The sequence below is a fragment of the Schistocerca serialis genome, chromosome 3, assembly GCF_023864345.2.
Source record: "Schistocerca serialis cubense isolate TAMUIC-IGC-003099 chromosome 3, iqSchSeri2.2, whole genome shotgun sequence".
Lineage (NCBI taxonomy): Eukaryota > Metazoa > Arthropoda > Insecta > Orthoptera > Acrididae > Schistocerca > Schistocerca serialis.
In genome coordinates this window covers 405,987,595-406,005,195 of record NC_064640.1, presented here as the reverse complement: position 1 = coordinate 406,005,195, position 17,601 = coordinate 405,987,595, and the positions used below count along the sequence as shown (strand labels likewise).

General features: G+C 40.4%; 1 protein-coding gene across 1 annotated transcript in view; it reads right to left on the bottom strand.

Annotated features, from left to right (window-relative positions):
- The window catches only part of LOC126470265 (putative transcription factor capicua), a 336,823-nt gene extending 319,631 nt beyond the window's left edge, over positions 1-17,192 (bottom strand). The window contains 3 exon segments of the mRNA XM_050098002.1: positions 12,204-13,665; positions 13,797-14,099; positions 16,508-17,192. Of these exon segments, the coding sequence (XP_049953959.1) occupies positions 12,204-13,665; positions 13,797-14,018 (1,684 nt within the window). The 5' untranslated portion in view covers positions 14,019-14,099; positions 16,508-17,192.
- Positions 17,193-17,601: the final 409 nt, after the last annotated feature.

Here is a 17,601-nt window from a genome sequence, read left to right as displayed (position 1 = left end):
ACCGGAACGGGCTGGGCCCAGAGAAAGTGAGGCTGTGCATCCAGCCATAGGGTGATGTGCGCCTGAAAGCTGGAAGCACATCTGAGATCCGTTGCAAACAGCAACGCAAAAGCGGAGCAGAGATCGTCCAAGCCCTGAAAAGGAACAGCCGTGGAAATTACCTTAACCTCGTTGGAAATAGAAAGGCAAAACAGTTGAAACGCATCCAGGCCAAAAATATTCGAAGCCGACGGATGGTTGGCGACAAAGAGGGTGAGAAGCCGGGGAACACGCTTGTACGTCACCTGGACAACAAACTGCCCACGAAGGGGAATGGAACCGCCTCTGTAGGGGACCAAATGGCAAGAGGGAGGTGACAATTCAGGAGAGCCCAGCCGGGTATATGTCGCCATACTAATCAGGGAGACGGTCGCCCCAGTGTCAACCTGAAAACTAACCTCCTCAGTGAAAATGCGGAGCGTGAGAAAAAGCTTCCGCACTGACGGGTCATCCTGTGGGATGACCGATTGCAGAGCATGGCCTGTATTTGAGGTCCAGGAGGGGCAGTACTGGAGCGAGTCAAGCGACTACGACAAACCGATCAAATGTGGCCCTCCTTGTTACAATCAGCCCGAGAATGCGCAGTAAAGCACTGTGGGCAAGATGGAAGTGGGCCGCGTGACCAGCGATGAGGGGTGACCGAAGGCACCGATGCCATAAAGACGTCGAACAACGATGAGTCCCAACGGTGCTGGCCTCTGTCGGCCGGGCCACGTCGACGCCGCAACCGCTGCCACCTGCGGTCGCGCCATGAGATGCTCGTTAGCCGCTTGAGCAATTTCAAAGGAGTAGGCAATGAGGAGAATCTCTTCCAAGGAGGGGTTGTCGAGTTTCAATGCCGCAGTATGGACCTCAGGATCGGGAGCCAGCTGAACCACCACATCCCGGAACAGGGAGTCAGGATACAAAGTCATACACTGCTGACTGGTGCACGTAAAATTGCAGCGATGGCTGAGACCCTGCAAGTCCGTGACCCAGGAACAATACGATTGACCAGGCTGTTTATTGTACTGGTGGAACTCCAGCCGAGAGGCGACTACATGGTAGCGTTGGGAAGAGTAGTTTGTCAGCAAAAGGCATATCTCCTGGAAAGAGAGAGCCACAGGGTTGGACAACGGTGCTACCTTGCGGAGAAGAAAGAACGTGTCAGGGGAGGCCCAAGACAAAAAGAACGACTGCTGCAAGGAGTCGTCCGTGACTTGAAAAGCCATGAAATGTTGTTTCAGCCGATGTAAGTAGGTTTCCCGGTCCTCTCTAGGGTCATTAAAGGGTGGAAACAACGGCAGATGTGGGAAAGCATCAGACACCTAGACTCGGAAGATGTTGTGGTAACGTGTCCCGAGCATCAACTTTGTCCGTTAGCAACTGCAGCGACTTTTGTAAGATGTCTAACTGGAGCTACTGCTGCTATTGCTCCAGAAGACAGACTAACTTTGCCTCCATGCTAGTAACTACCAATGATGTTGTAACCTGTTGTGACCACGATTGGATCGGCCGCGGGGTGGCCGAGAAAGCACCGCAGGACCAAACGGAGAGCAGCCCGTGCACAAACAAACGAATGGAAAGGACGGACAGAAACAACGACGGACGATGGAGAAAGACCTTACAATGACAACATACAACATGCAAGATGCAATGGAGTGACAGAGACAACCAAACAAATCCAAGACGTCCACAATTAATGAGATCAAAGGACGATAAACATGCTGTCTTGTCGAGGCGGTGTGTCGAGACACACACAACGATTAGACTCGCTGGCAGAGCGAAAGGCCGGCTCTTAAATACTCTATCGGGGGCACCGCTATTGGCCGCTGGAACCACGTGTTCCACTGTGGCGCCCTCACACTACATGCAGGCCAGTACGTGCGAGCCGCCACAGCTTGCAGCACGATGATGCAGAGACCTCTAGGGGTCTTCGACGTCCATGACGTCTGGCGGGGATTCAAATTCTGCGGTGCGCGGTACCAGAGAACCTTTCAGCAACTGTATCATCTGAATTGGGAAGTCGGTAAAAGGATCCAATTACTATTTTATTCCAGAATGACCTATGCCCATACTAACCCACAGCAACTAGTTCCTTCAATTTCACAACAAGACAAACTACTTCTACAGCAACAAACATGCCGTTACCAACTGTGTTTAGCCTATCCTTCTGGTATACCGTTAGGTTCTTCACAAAAATTTTGGCTGAACTTACCCCAGCTTTAGTCAGCTTTCAGTGCCTATAATGATTTGAGCATCAGTGCTTTCTATTAGCACTTGAAGTTCTGGTACTTTGCCAACACACCTATTACAATTTACAACTGTTATACCGATGGTATCTGTATCTACGTTCTTCCTGTGAGATTGAACTGGCTCGTGCATGTGATTATAATATAATGATGCACAACAGCCAACACCAGTGAGGGTAGTTGTCATCCTTCTTAGTTCTAGCTCTGAAGACAGCATAATTCAGCAGAAGCTTTTAAATAAAATCATGATCTAGACTCTTTATGTTGTATAATAACAAAGTATGGTCACTGCTCTCCCCTGTGACCCATTTTTCTTTCTGTAAGGGTACTTGTATACCCGTCTGTAGAAGTGGTGTGTTTGTGATTATGTCTTCTATGTCGCCAGTATGTTGCAGCTGACACTGACCATACCTCACCTTCAGTTTGACTAGTTGATTTTGCAGGGGCTCAACTCTTGTTTTTGTGAAGATGTCACTGAATGTGAGTGGGTGCCAATGAATGATACTGTGCAGAAGTCGATGTTTTGTTGTGTCAATTCTGTATGTGAACAATTTTGGTACAGCTGTCATTGATGCATTGCTACATGCATTGCTACTTGAAAATTGGGTGCATACATGCCCTATGTATGTGTATTACTGTCCTAGTGGAGCATGCATAGTAAGGCCTTATTACCTTTCACCATGTCTAGCTTCATTGGGAAAATGTAGGTGGTGCGTTAACCAGGTAATTTATTTGCCTGTGTGCATCCCAAGTAACTTTCCTGTGTTTCGTAGTTCCTTCCTCCTGTTTACAATTTGTGGTGATATTCATGTGGTGAAATAGGACTGATTTTGTTCTCCTTGTCCTAAGGCACATTCAGTATTTGCACACCAGCTTTTTTGTCTGTGGCTATACCACTGCACTTTTTTATGCTGTTTGCCATTACCCCATGTCATCTACATAAGTAAACACCATTTTGTTGCCTGTTGGGGCTCGTGGAATATTGGTTGTGTATAGCGAACATGGAATGAGGCCCAAGGGAAGGGGTGGGGAGTAGAGGAGTGTGGGGTCGCACAACTGCTCCTTGGTTCACTCCCGTCTGCGGTGTGAAGAGATCTAAGACTTTTGCAGTAATGTGAAATCTGCACATACAAACTGTGAATACTTCAAGGATATCTTAAACATCATGAGTTACGCTCCAAAAGCTTTCGAAATGTGTTTAGATACCAGCCTGCCAAAAAATTATTGGCACAATCTATTTCAAGAAATTCTCAAAATACAATGGTAATTTTATAGGGGTGAATCCAAAATAGAAATACCAGTTTGGTGCTTCCAAAAAACCAAGAAGTAATTAAGAGACCTTAACACTTAAATGCACAAGCTTTTATTTTTGAAAAAAAGAAATACATAAAATAAAATCATTCTTTAAGTGCTTCATAGCAAGGGAAGAATGGAGGAAAAATTCCTGTGTTGAAACTTCCTGGCAGATTAAAACTGTGTGCCGGACCGAGACTCGAACTCGAGACCTTAGGCTCAACTGAGCTACCCAAGCATGACTCACACCCTGTCCTCACAGTTTCACTTCTGCCAGTACCTTGTCTCATTCTGGAATTCCTGTGTTGTTAGTTTTCTTATAAAAAAACAGGAAGGAAGCACATTTTCGATGTTACATGCATGCAACATTGCGTGAAAACATACAGTTGCCTGCCACTCTATACCAAGTGGAGAAAAATTAAGTTTTTTTTTTTATTTTTGTTTCTAAGATATTTATTAAAATCAGCTTACATACATTCTCTATCATCATTCTGACATTTTTATGAATAGTTAATTGACACAATAGGCTACAGTAACATCATGTCTGAATTTTGATCAATGTTTTAGTAACAGTAACTGCACTAAAAGTAATTTTTCAACTGCTGGTGGATGTTGATGTATAAGTTCTTGTCTTTGTTGAAACAAAGGTACACATCATATTCTGTACCAGTAACGAATATATAGCCACCATATTGAGGGTACTTCCATTGATTTATTTTGGCATTCCACTTAGGCCAGTGTTGTCACTTTGTACACCTTGTGATGGGACAACAGCCCAGGAACACTTTCTCTTTCTTGTCTTGAGTTGCTGCTGAATTTCATAGCTTTGTCTTCCCATCTTTTGTCCTGATCTACCTACGTTACAAAGTACACCACCACAATCCTGAACTGTTTCTGATTTTCTGATTCGAGGGTGTCTCAGAAAGTTTCATACACAGTAGTATTCCTTATACAGGATCCAAGCATTCATGAGTCAATGATAAAATGCTAAAACAGTCCAAAATACCACTCTCGGATTTCAGTGTTATGTAGTGATGACCCAGTGACTATGCATCAAATCTATTCCTCCCATGTTTTACTGGACACAGTTAAAATTTCAGGATTGTCAACTCCTTTATACCTTCTCGAACTTTGTTCATTGTGCCTTGTTTTCTTTTTAGGCAGTTTACTTGTGAATGTCAACAGGAAGGTAGATCACGTATTTGCTGTCCTTATATAACACAGAAGATACATCACTATCATCTACACTGAAAATGAATTATTCTGATGTATCCCTTGGCAGCTTACTATTACTTTTTCTGTAGATAATTTGAAATCGCGAATTCTCTTTATTCAAACTGTTTGTAATGACAGTATGCCCTCTTAATGTAAATACACCATAAGAGAGATTGATGTGTAGCAACTGTCAAAGTGAAGTTTTTGACTGACACGTTTTGGGATGTCTGATGACAACATTTGAGCTAGCACCCAAATCTGGCTCTGTGGGTAACCGAGAAGAAGGATCATTCTCTCGGCCAGTGTATATCTCTAAGCTGTAGGCAAATCCTGATGTGAAGCAAAGTACAAATAACTTAGCCCATTTTTGAGGTCTGTTCCAAACACACTGCCCCAGATAGCGTCTGATTTTCATTGCGCACATTTGTTCATCAAGTGATAAGCTCTTATTCACTGGAACTGACAAAAAGCTTCTTTAGTAGACATGAACAAATTTGCCCAATTTCACGCAATTTATTACAACCTGTCTCACCTTTAGTATTTGTCTAGAGTTGTCATTAAAATGCAGAATTTTTTCAAATACGTTCAAAGGCATTGTGTTCTTCACATTATTGTTTCCAATTATATCACTCGAAAACTCACCTATGTTAGTTCTATGGGTGACAGGTGTAAGTAAACAGTACTTCTCCACATCAGACTGTTATCTGAAATACTTTAGTTGTATCTTTCTGGGAAATATACAAGATATGGTGTCTGTAACTGTTTTACTTCATCAGAATAATCCATGTTTCCTTCAAATTTCTTCTGTTCCTCAGTGAGCAAAAGGTTCGTTATTTCTTTTTGACGTATCCAGGATGGGTTTTTAGTGGCTTTGACACTTTTAGGTTCACCATTCTTGTGTGATTGCTTGTGGGCACAGTCAACAGCTTTGCTGTACTGGCAATTGATTAGCAACATAACACAATGATAAACATATTCATTCTCAACTCTCTGTGAGGTACCTGCAGACAAGTGTGGCAACTCAACTGTTTCTGTTTAATCTTCTTCTGAGATATCTTTTCAGAACTGGTGTAATCATGTAATTAATTTGGATTTCCTGTAGGATGATCATCACTGCAGCCGTTAAAGACACTGAGCTCATCATCACTACCAGAAGGTATATAGAGTAGCTGTCTTAACATCCTCTGTAGCAGCATGTTTCTTCAAAAAACCACTGTGGTTGAAAATCGATCCACAACCTAAAAGTCAATGTTACATAATTAACTAACACAGTAACTATACCACCCTAGAAAATAACATCCAACACAAAAAAACAGTCGATTGTGTGATGATAATTGTACAAAAATCATGATAAGGCAAAATGGCCTCACTAGTGCTGTGTGCCAGTATTCACACGATGTTACACATGTGCAACATGCACAAGTTACCATGTAAAATCCGAAACGGAATGATTATCACAGCTTTTCTTGTTGAATATGGTTTACATACCTGATTTAGTTTGTGTCATTTTTCTCCCTTTCTTCCAAAACTGACTCTTAATAAGGCAAATACAATGTGAAACTAAGCACAATTCACACTGAACAATATTCTTTCCACTCCAAGTGTTATCAGAAGTCTGCAGTGCAGCCAACTACTGCATACCCAGTACCACAGGTATTCTAAGAACTTTGTTGCATCCATGAAACTTGGGTTAGTTCACTGAAATCCCCATCAGAGGTGTGCAACACAATTTTTCAATCCATGTTGCATATGTGCAACAGTATACACTTAAGGGTTAAATGTGCCAATAGAATCCCGGATCAGCGAAAGGCAGGTGATATGCATTGTTGTTATGTTGAGGGAAATTTCAAACAAAATTTTCTTCCAAACATTAACAATTTCACTGTAATTAACAACAAATAGCAACATAGAATTGTTGCCTACAGCTCAATAAATGCAGGACTGATGCCAGCAAGACAAAGTGAACAGAACCAAATTCCTAATAAGTGCCAGAAAAATGGAGAAGGCTAGAACAGACACTATGCATGTCAATTTACAACATCCATTAGATCACACTAATGGAAAAGACTATTATTGTAGTTGAAAACTTGACTGCCTCACAGAGAATAAACCACTATATAATCTAATAGGAAACTGTAGACATGTTGTGATAAACACGAATGGAAGAATATTGAGTGGTTTTTGTGGCAAATAATTGGCTGAGAATTACCAACTCTTATACAGACAAAAATAAATATGTGAAGTGACATAGGCAGCATTTCATCCACAATCATCATAGACTACTACTTAGCCAACCCAACAAATAGCAACCCTGTCCACAGAAAAGAGTGTGTTTAGAGTTTACATATACAATGACTACAACTTTGTAACATCAGAAATAAACCATCAAAATGGTGTGTTCAAATGGTATTTTGTACAAGACCTATCATACAATCAAGACCCATATCAGAAGCTAATAACAGAAATATAAAGTTGAGTTAAACCAGTCAGTGTGAATTAACAGGAATTGAAGAATAAAAGAAAATTAAAAAACTAACTTGAAATAACAGTTGTGCAGCATTCAGAATGCTGTAAAAAATACATAAATAAATATGTCAAATAAAGAAATCAAAGCACCTGAGAGCAAAGAATTATATAGAAGACTATCAAATGAGGCTAAACAAGATACCAGAAAACATCAATGAAAAAGCTTGCACACATACAGGGTATCCCAGGAGGAATTGTCAATGTTCATATGGGCTCTAAAATGCAGACTTTGAGAGCTATGGCTCTTCTATATCTTCGATGCTATGAAACAGACCTCTTCTACAGCAAGGATTTGCTTTCCATAATTTGAAAGATGGTAGTATGGACCAAAAGAAGAGAAAAAAAAACGTCCAGCAAACATGCGTCTATGAGAACTACTTATTTTTCCTGTGTGAGAAACATCCCATCTACTGAGCATATGCTCATAGCTCTTGAGGTATGGATTTTAGAGCCCATGTTAACCAGATAAATTTTTCTTCTTTTCGTCCATATTACCTCTTCCCAAAATATGGAAAGCAAAGAGCTTCCAGTAGAACAGATTTGTTTCACAGTGCTCATAGCTCTCCACATATACATTTAGAGCCCATGATTACTAGACTTTTTGCTTCAAATGACTATGCCATATCCCTGAATGTTGACCATTCCTCCTTGTACACTCTGTAAATCTCCAATTTATAAACAGATAGATACATACATGCAGCAGGGCACACATTACAAGGTAATGAAGCATTTTAACAGTTAAATATGAGATAAAACAACAATCAAGATAACACGGGAAGAACAGATGTTGTAAGACTATACAGATCTGTGGCCAATTACAGAAAAATACAAAGAAATAAAAATAAGAAGAATGGCAGATTACCAAAAATATTATATAAAAACAAACCAAAAGGATGAAGAAACACAGGGAGACATAAAACCTGGTGGTGGAATTTAGGCTAATTTCTATAACCAGGTCTAACAGAGAAAGTATGCTATGTGCAGTGACTGGACCAAATAATTTTTAAACATTGTTGTATAAATATATGAGATTCACAGTAAAGTAACTCATGTCAGTGGTACAATTCTTTTGATGTTTGATGACTACTTTTGTCATCTTTTGTTTTTATCAACTGCATTAGAATCCTCAGCAGTATCATCCTATATTCATCATCATCATCATCATCATCATCATCATCAATGCCACAATTATTTCTAATACCACCAGCAACAACTTCGATAGGTGCATTACTATGAAATATTTTGTGAATAAAAAAATTATTTTGTTTGCTCTAGGCCAGGGCTTAACAAATCGTTGGTTTTGAGCATGAGCACTTGTGCCTGATCACAGTCTTACTCACGAGCAGAACAGTGGGTGGGTACGAGGGAAACAGTTTTAAAAGCAGCACTTCCCAACAGCTAAATCTTCAGTGTGAAGAATCTTATCTTTTTACACAAAAATGATGGGTACACAAATTGTTTAGTGTATTATAAAACTGAATGTTTTCACGAAGTTCAGTTTACACAGATACAACACGTCTTCCTGTGTCAAAGAATATGGAAACAAAAACTGTGAACAACCAGAGTGCATGTAAGTGGCTTTAAAACATAAAATGAAGCTCTCTTAGGGGAGGAAGAAAAATAATGCGAATGTGACCTTTCGATGAGCTACAAAACTCCACTATTATTAGCAAAATCCTTGTGCTCTTACACGGATGGTGATTTAATTAAAGGATGTTTGATAGTCGCAGCTGAACATTTGTCATCTTAAGGTAGAATGGTTTCATGTAGTGCCATTTTAAAACATGACAATCATGCATTCCACACAGGTTACGGGGACAAAGTTCAAAGTCAGGTCGCAAAATATTTGTAAATAATTTGTTGCACATTCTTTAGCACTCTATGAACGTGTTGATATCACGCGGAAACAGCTGGATGTAGCACTCTTAAGAGCACTGAATGAAGTGTCGTAAACGTATGTTTGATCTGGAATTTATTAATGTGCGCGTCTGCAGACAGAGCATCAGCCACATTGGGAAATAAATCAGAATTCATAGTGCAACTTAATAGAAAAGTGAAAAAGTTTACGGTATTCAATGTGCAGCTTAACGTAACTGATCTGCAATGTGACAGGGGATATAAAGACAGCCTAGATTTCACCTAGCGTTACCCTCAGCATCAATTTCCTCATTTACACAAGTCTCCACAGGAAGGCACAGTACTCACTGCTCATAGGCTTCGCTCACCATTTGCTAGTGGAGAACGTTTACTGTGAAGCCCTTCTCTATGTCAAATCTTAGTACTTTGTTCTCAGAGGCAATTGCAGAAGGGTCAACGGAGGCACCCGATCCCACCCGTCGGCTTTGACCCATGCCATATGTGTGTTGTGTGTGATGTCATGATGGTGCGGAGTTTAGTTTATGAGTGTGCTGTTTTTGTAGATGTCGTTTTGTTGCGGTTGGGGGGGGGGGGGGGTCCTCTGGCGGTGTGTCTATGGTACGTGTGTTATGTAGTGTATTGGGTTCATTTGGGTGTCTGTGTGGAGATAGTGAAATGCGGCGTACGCAAGCAGAATATGTGAGGTTTGTTTAGTGTGTGTGTGTGTGGGGGGGGGGGGGGGGGGGGGGGGGAGGGGGCCCTTAGTTGGGAGTTGGGGTTATGTGGTGTTGGGTTGGTGTTATTTACTGAATCTGTTGGTGGTTGATGTTTTGATATCGGCACTTGGGGTTAATTTATGTATCTTAGGGGGTATTTGAGTTATACAGATCATGGGAAGTGACTTTCCAATTTGTTGTCGTAGCTATATGTATTTTGGTATCGTGAGATGTTGTTCACCTATACAGGTCAAGGGAAGTGTTCGATTCCCATGTCTATGTGTCTTTTGGTATCGTGAGCTGCTGTTGACCTACATATGTCAAGGGAAGTATCCGATTCCAATTCCCCCCTCCAGTGTTGGTTTTGTGGTATTGATAGGTGTGGCGTGATTATAATTTTTGGAGTAGTTGGTTTTTATTTTGTGGTATTACCAATGCTTCAGAAGATCTTTGGTCCGGTTCTGGATGCAGACACGGGGGAATGGAGGATCAGATACAACCAAAAGCTTGAGGAACTATACCAGCAGCCCAACATAGCAGGAACTGTCAAAGCCAAATGAATGCAGTGGGCCGGCCATGTGGCCCGGATGGAAGATAACAGATGGCCTTGGAAGCTCCTGGATTTCACACCTACAGGTAAGAGACGCCAGGGAGACCCAAGAAGCGTTAGAAGGATGGCATCCATGAAGATTTAAACCAAGCATCAATAGATGTGGATGGATGGCGGATAGCAGCAATGGACAGAATACAGTGGAGGAGGAAACTTTTAGAAGTATGCGGTCCACTGGGCCTGATCACGTGGAAGAAGAAAAAGATGAAGAGGTATCGACAATTGGGGTTGAGCTATGTAGGAGAAGGGAAGTGATTGATTCCTGTCGATATTGTAAGTGTAGCATAATTTGGGAATTTTGTGGTGTTTTTATGTTGTCGTTTTTTGCGGTTTGGGATCGTGGTGTGTGTCTGTATGTGTTTATATTTCGTTTGTCCCCACCCAAAAACCCCCAATTTCCTGCGCTGGTCCCATTAGTTTGATTATATTTTTGGAGGGAGATGAGATTGTTGGTTTTATATGTAATTTCATTTTTGTTGTCTTGTTTATGTAATGACGTCATAGGTGTCATATTGGAGACGTTGAGAATGGTCATTTCCGCCATATTGGTGACACCATGGGTCAAACCAGACGGGTGGAATCGGATGCTTCTGTAGTCCCTTGCAGAAAATATTTAGCATAATGTAAAACTGCCGTATTATGTATTTAACTGTTCCAACAAACACCAATTTTTTGAGGGTATTTGCACTCCAGGGAACAGATTTGGAAAAAATTATTCACTAACATGGAATCAGGATGAACTTTATACACACAAAAAAAATGCGTGCAATGTTTGATCACTTAGGTTGAGAGGGCTAACTGATTTAACTTAAACCAATACATGATTCCATACTCTTTCACTTCTATGGTTCAAAGTAGCTACATTAGCATCACATAACTAAACTATTCTGTCTTTCTGAAGTATGCCAATGGTCTAATTATAAATTTTTGAGGAATAAAGGAGACGACTTACCAAAAGGCAGAAGCACTGAATCAGCAATACGCACACAAACAAAAGGTACAGAGCTTGGCTAGCCTTTGGAATGCAGTTCCTTTCCTTAGTTGTACACACACACACACACACACACACACACACACACACACACACACACACACACACACACACACCTATCTTTCTATACTGTGCTTCGTTGATGGAAGAGTGTGTGTGTGTGTGTGTGTGTGTGTGTGTGTGTGTGTGTGTGTGTGTGTGGCGCGCACGCACACTGATGACGCAGCGCTTCTGCCTTTCAGTGTGTTGTCTCCTTTATTCCTAAATAATTCATAATTTTCGACCAGAACTTTCCGTACATTATTAAACCAGTGGTCCAAGTTAACTGAGATCCTGCAGTAATACACAGATATTACGCAACATATAAAACCTATAATACAAATAAGGAGAAAATGAAAAATTCAAGCCCTTGCCAACTCAATTTTAGCACTCAACTTGTTAGAATAATGCAAAGCACACTTCAGTAACACTGTTCTATAGCACACTTTCACAGGAAATAGCAAGTATCCATATCTGCTAACACATGACTAAGAACAAGTTGGAACATACAGCTATTTTTCACATAATCTAAAATGTACCTTAGCTGAATTAGGAATAGATTACCATTAATCTCAATAAAATGTTTAGAAAGAGATTGATTGAGTCTCAGAAATACAGTCTAAAACAAGCTTTAGATTAAATCATCAATGCATAACGCAAACACCGTATTTATATCTCTCACTAACCTGCATCTGATGGAAACATTATATCTTCTTTCCTTAAGTCGTCATCACTTTCACCAAAATCTTCTAGCTGCCGCCTACGAAGATCGTCTGTACTGCCATTGGAAAGTGCAGTGCTCGCCGAGTTAACACTAACGGGGGTTGTTAAACTGTGTAAAGGAGATGTTGCAGCACTTCTGTAATATCCACCACTTTCTGCTCCTGGCGGGACAACATGCTGAAGAAGAGGCAACTGTTGGGGAGGCGCTGCTCGAACTACAGATGAATGTTGCAATTGTCCATTTGCACTGGAAAAACTTTGACAGCTACCAGTACTCAGTGGCAAGGTGGAATGTGAATCTTCTAAGCTTTCCAGTTCGTCCCACCAAGGTGGCAAGAGAAGACGGAGATCAGCTCTCTTCACCAAATGTTCTTCATTCTGAGATCCAGTCCCTGTGAGTTTCACAACAAACTGCACTGGATTTGTTAATATTTTGTACACAACACCTTCAGAAAACACTGGCGAAAGAGTCTGGTGGTCTGCTGTCGGTGCTGCAATCCTTACACACACTCTAGCCCCTAAAGTCACCTGGCCAACGGAAGGGCTCGCATCTCCTATTACGTCATACTTTCCAGATCCTAACACATCAGTAAAAACTTCAGTATCACCATCAAAGCCGTCAAATTCTACCCACACTTCACCTGTTCCGACAGCTTTCCTTATAACGCCTGGCAAGTACACCTTGTCTCGTTTTGCTAACACCCTGTGATCTCTCCACTCACCTAGATCAATTTCAGGACGACTATTAGGGACTTGAGAATGTTTCCTGGTACACATTGGAAGCAATGTTCCATCTAACGGCAACCCTGATAATGTGTCATTTCCTGAATCAGAATGATGAAGGCTTATAGTTTCTGCATTCTGCTGAGCCACATTTCGGTCCTCGACTACAATATCTACCATGGAGTTAACGGGAAGCATATGTCTCTGTATATGATTGGTCTGTTGCACAGCATGAAGTCCACAGGACTGCTTTGAGTAATCTACAGCTGTTGATTGTGGAGGCATTACGACAACACTCTGAGACGAATTTGGTGAAGAACTGTCACTAATTGTGACACTAGTATTTGGATTGTTCGTGTGATTTTCCACAGAATTCTTCTCTAGTTCCTCCAATTCTGATGGGTCAAATTTACGTTTTTTTGGAAGTTTTCTTGCGCTGAAATGTGATGTGCTCTCCTTTGTGACACTCGTTTTAGGCTTGTAGTCATTATTGCTGTTTGTGAGACTGCTGTGTACTTGTCTTCCTGAGGATCCTGTTTCAAGTCCAACTGTAGCATCTTCTCTTCCTCCTCCATAACCATCTAATACACAAGATCGTTCTGACATATCACACTTCTCATGCATTCCAGAGTCTGCTGAGCCATAAGATGATGTAAGACAAATATTACCACTTACAATATTTTCTTCTGCTGTGCATGAGGTCTGTAACAAACACAGAATAATTATCAGTAATTATTTCAAAAATAATGGCAAAATACAACCCTACATACCATAATCTGAACAGCAAAAACTGAACTAGTATTTGTTAAAGCAGATGGTGAAAATTATCTTACCACAGGTCTAAAACCAATTCCATTACTCTGATGAACTTCAATAACAGTCTTGTTATTTAACTCTTGCAATGGATGCTGGGCTGCAGGGATCAGAGGTGTTGATGATGACTGATCAATATCTTCAGTTAGTGTTTTGTCTTTGTGAAATTTCCTTCTTCCACTCACATTCCTTATGTTCCTTTCAGTACGTCTCTGGGCCCGCCCCTCTGCACGCCGATGCATGGTCGTACTGAGGCAAACCCAAAGACTTCTTCAAGTCCCTGCAGCCTCATGCATCATACTACAGCATGTTTGATACACATTCTGCAACAACATCAATAAAACAATCTAAGATCCCTAAAAGTACTGTCGTGTGTGCAACTTCTTTTGAAAATGAATCATAGCCGTATCTCCAAAAACACAATCAACACACTTGTAATGTCAGTAAGCATTAAGTTAATATTAAAAGGCACAATAGTGTCGCACACGGCTACATTCTAACTCCCCTTGACATATTCTATCGAAATTATTAAATGTAATTAACATCATGGCTATTAAAATGTAAATGGAAAGCGTACAGCTCAGACTTTAACTAACAAATGTAACAAGTTTGATCTTGTATCACGTAAGATAATTTCAATAAGGACGTGCAGAATTAAAACTACATCCAAGCATACAAAATCATGATCAAAATACAGGGGTTTGGACAAATACACGAAAACAATGTGAGAAGTGCATACTCGAACATAAATGTAGATGCTAGCCAAGCCTGAAGGTTGTAATGTTGTATTTGGCCACAAAGAGCACCCATGTAATGTCCTAAATACATTGAAATTGCAAGTCATGGCCAGAACATTATTCTGTGTAGTTGTGTGTTACAACAAAGCTAGGTGAATTCAAAACTGGACAAATCAGCAAGTTAGCTGAAGTGTTTGGTGTTTCAAGAGGCACCATAACAAAAATTTGTGCCGCATAGGCTACAGGAAAGGCAAAAAGATATCATCCGCTGTCATAACATGGCCTAAAGTGTATATCAAGTGATCATGACACACGGTCACTAAGAGGGTTGTGACAAAAATAAGAGGACAAAGGCTGCAAAGATACTACAGAACTGAATGTTGCACTTGTGAAAGGTATCAGCACCAAAACAACACAAAGAGAGCTCCAGAAGTTGGCTGTTGAGGAGCATACTGGAATTCCAAAACCACTCATCACTGTGCAAATGCCTATAACAGCAATACATGGCGATGAAGCTATAATACCTGGACTACGGAGCGACAGAAGAAAGTCATTTGATTGGATCAGTCTTGTTTCACTATATTGACAGAGTTTACATCCAAAGAGAGAAACATGGCACGGGTTTGCTGATGATTGGGGGCAACAATATTGTGGTATTCCATGGGCCATATTTTACTCTGCAAAGTCATATTACTGTCTAATATCATTTGACCATTTTCGTTGATGGGGTCCATCCCATGGTCAATGTTTGTTCCCAGCGATGACACTGTGTTCCAAGGTGACAGGGCCTCTGTTCATACAGCTCACACTATCCACACGTGGTTTTGTGAACACAAAGATGAATTGTTGCATCTCCCCTGGCCATTGCTGTCACCAGATGTCAATATTATTGAGCCCTTGAGATGTACTCTGCAGAGGAGGATGCACAATTGTTGTCCAACTCCACAATACTTACCCGAACTCCCCGCCCCCCACCCCCCCCCCCCCCCTTTTAAGGAAGAATGGTATAAAATTCCATTTTAAAACCAAACACAATCAGGATTTATCAATTCTGACATGACTGAAAGTTGTTCTGAATGCCAACAGTTTTCCTACGTGATATTAGGCATGGTAATGTGTTGTGTGTTAGGTGTTTCCACATTTTTGTCCAACCTCTGCATGTACTTTATATTTTGATTTCCCGACATGTTATACATAAGAATCTCGTATCTAGAAATGTATGGAGGAAACAATGTATATGACCAATGTAAGGGACCTAGCTAGGTTTGGAAGCATCTGTTCACACGAATGGCACATTGGTTCTCGTAACACTTGCACTTATGAAATCCTGACCACATTTCCATGAAGAAATAATGTGCAAGACATGATCAGAACTAAAATATAGTGTCAACAGTTGTGTAAAACGAGTGGTAATAGTGCATTCACCTAAAATTAAAATATTTAATAAGACAGCAGTGCAGAGCTTCAACCCGAGACCTCTATGTCAGAGTCACACATGCCAGAAGCTAAACGCGAAGTGGGTTCTCTCGGCTAGAATAAATGATAACCCTGCATTAATAAATAGTTTTATGTTTCCTTACGCCACACAGAAAGGTTGGTGATTAATCTTAGTATGGTGATCTGTTATACAAAATGTGATAACATTCTACTTGAGATGTGTGTATTTAATGAAACACGAAATACACAACACTCAATGCATTTTTTTTTTCGATCAAATAACTCTGCCATAAATATTGCTAATGGCGTAAATCTTTACATTACACAAACAACATTATGCGAAACTATTCATAGCTATGTTGGTAAGCATGAAAGAAGACAAGAAATGTCAAAAACAATTTGCATGTTTCATTACCAAAAACCATCAAGCACTTTTCCCCACACTAACAAGGAATGATCTCAATATTTTATAGAAAAATGAGTTGCATGGGGAAAATGTAAAAAACAATTATAAAAATATTAAAAAAAAACATTTTTTTCTATTGCTTCCTACTTACCTCGTTAGTACTGCTTCTTCTGCAAAATTCCGGTATAATAACTGTAGTGCACTCATTGCGATTATTTTGAAACCATGATTCCTGTATTTACAATCACTGCGAATCATTCAGTCACACCGAAACGATAATGATAACGAACTGCACACTCAAACACAGTTGACAGTCGAAAATTTTTGAGTGGTTCCGGAACAAAATTTCAGATTTTCATACGAATGGTCAACAACTACTCTTGTTTAAAAATCAGTTGACAACAAACCCATATCATATACACAGAACGACGCACCGTAACCCTAAAATGGTTGTGACTGTAACCAGCTAAAACAAAATATCATTGGCTGACAGAAAGTCACGTGCCATATTTCTGATTTGTTACTGACAAGTGGTGGAAGCGATTCTAATTTGCTGAGGCTTAGTTAACTGTTGCTAGGAGCATGCTACAGTACATTCATTACGCTTCGTATAGCACACCTGACAGACCACCATCATTTCCGAACATCAGCACCAACTACACAAAACCTATTGGCAAACATACACAAATTCCCTGATCCTTAAACAATGTAAAGATTCTTTCACTATATTTCAATGATTCCCAACATACATTCTAAAATATTCCAATATTTACAGAGCCGAAAGTTCTAAAACGTCGCAAAGTTTGTTAATGAACAGCCTAATTGTAATTGAGAAATTAAGGAATCGATACGTACTTTCAATCGAAATTTCATATCAGTTCAAATATCGATATTCATCAAAAGTTGCGCTGAAAAGTTGTTTCCATCGATCCTCTGAAGGGCGGAAATGCGCATGTTTAACAACCATCAAATCGTACACATAAGATAGCTTCAGGCACGTCTGCTTCGGTTGACACGCTCAGGAATCGGACAGAAAGACATTCCAAAAGAGATGGGGACGTAAAATGATTGACTGATTCGAGAATGATTTATTCTCCAGCACAATCACAGTAATTTCTAACGAATTGACCAGTTTTGGTAGTCATTAGGCATCCTCAGATTATAAAAGAAACTCACGCTTCAATTGCACGACTGCAGACAGAATTGTAGTGATTAAACAATGGCTTGCATGATTTTCTGGAAAGC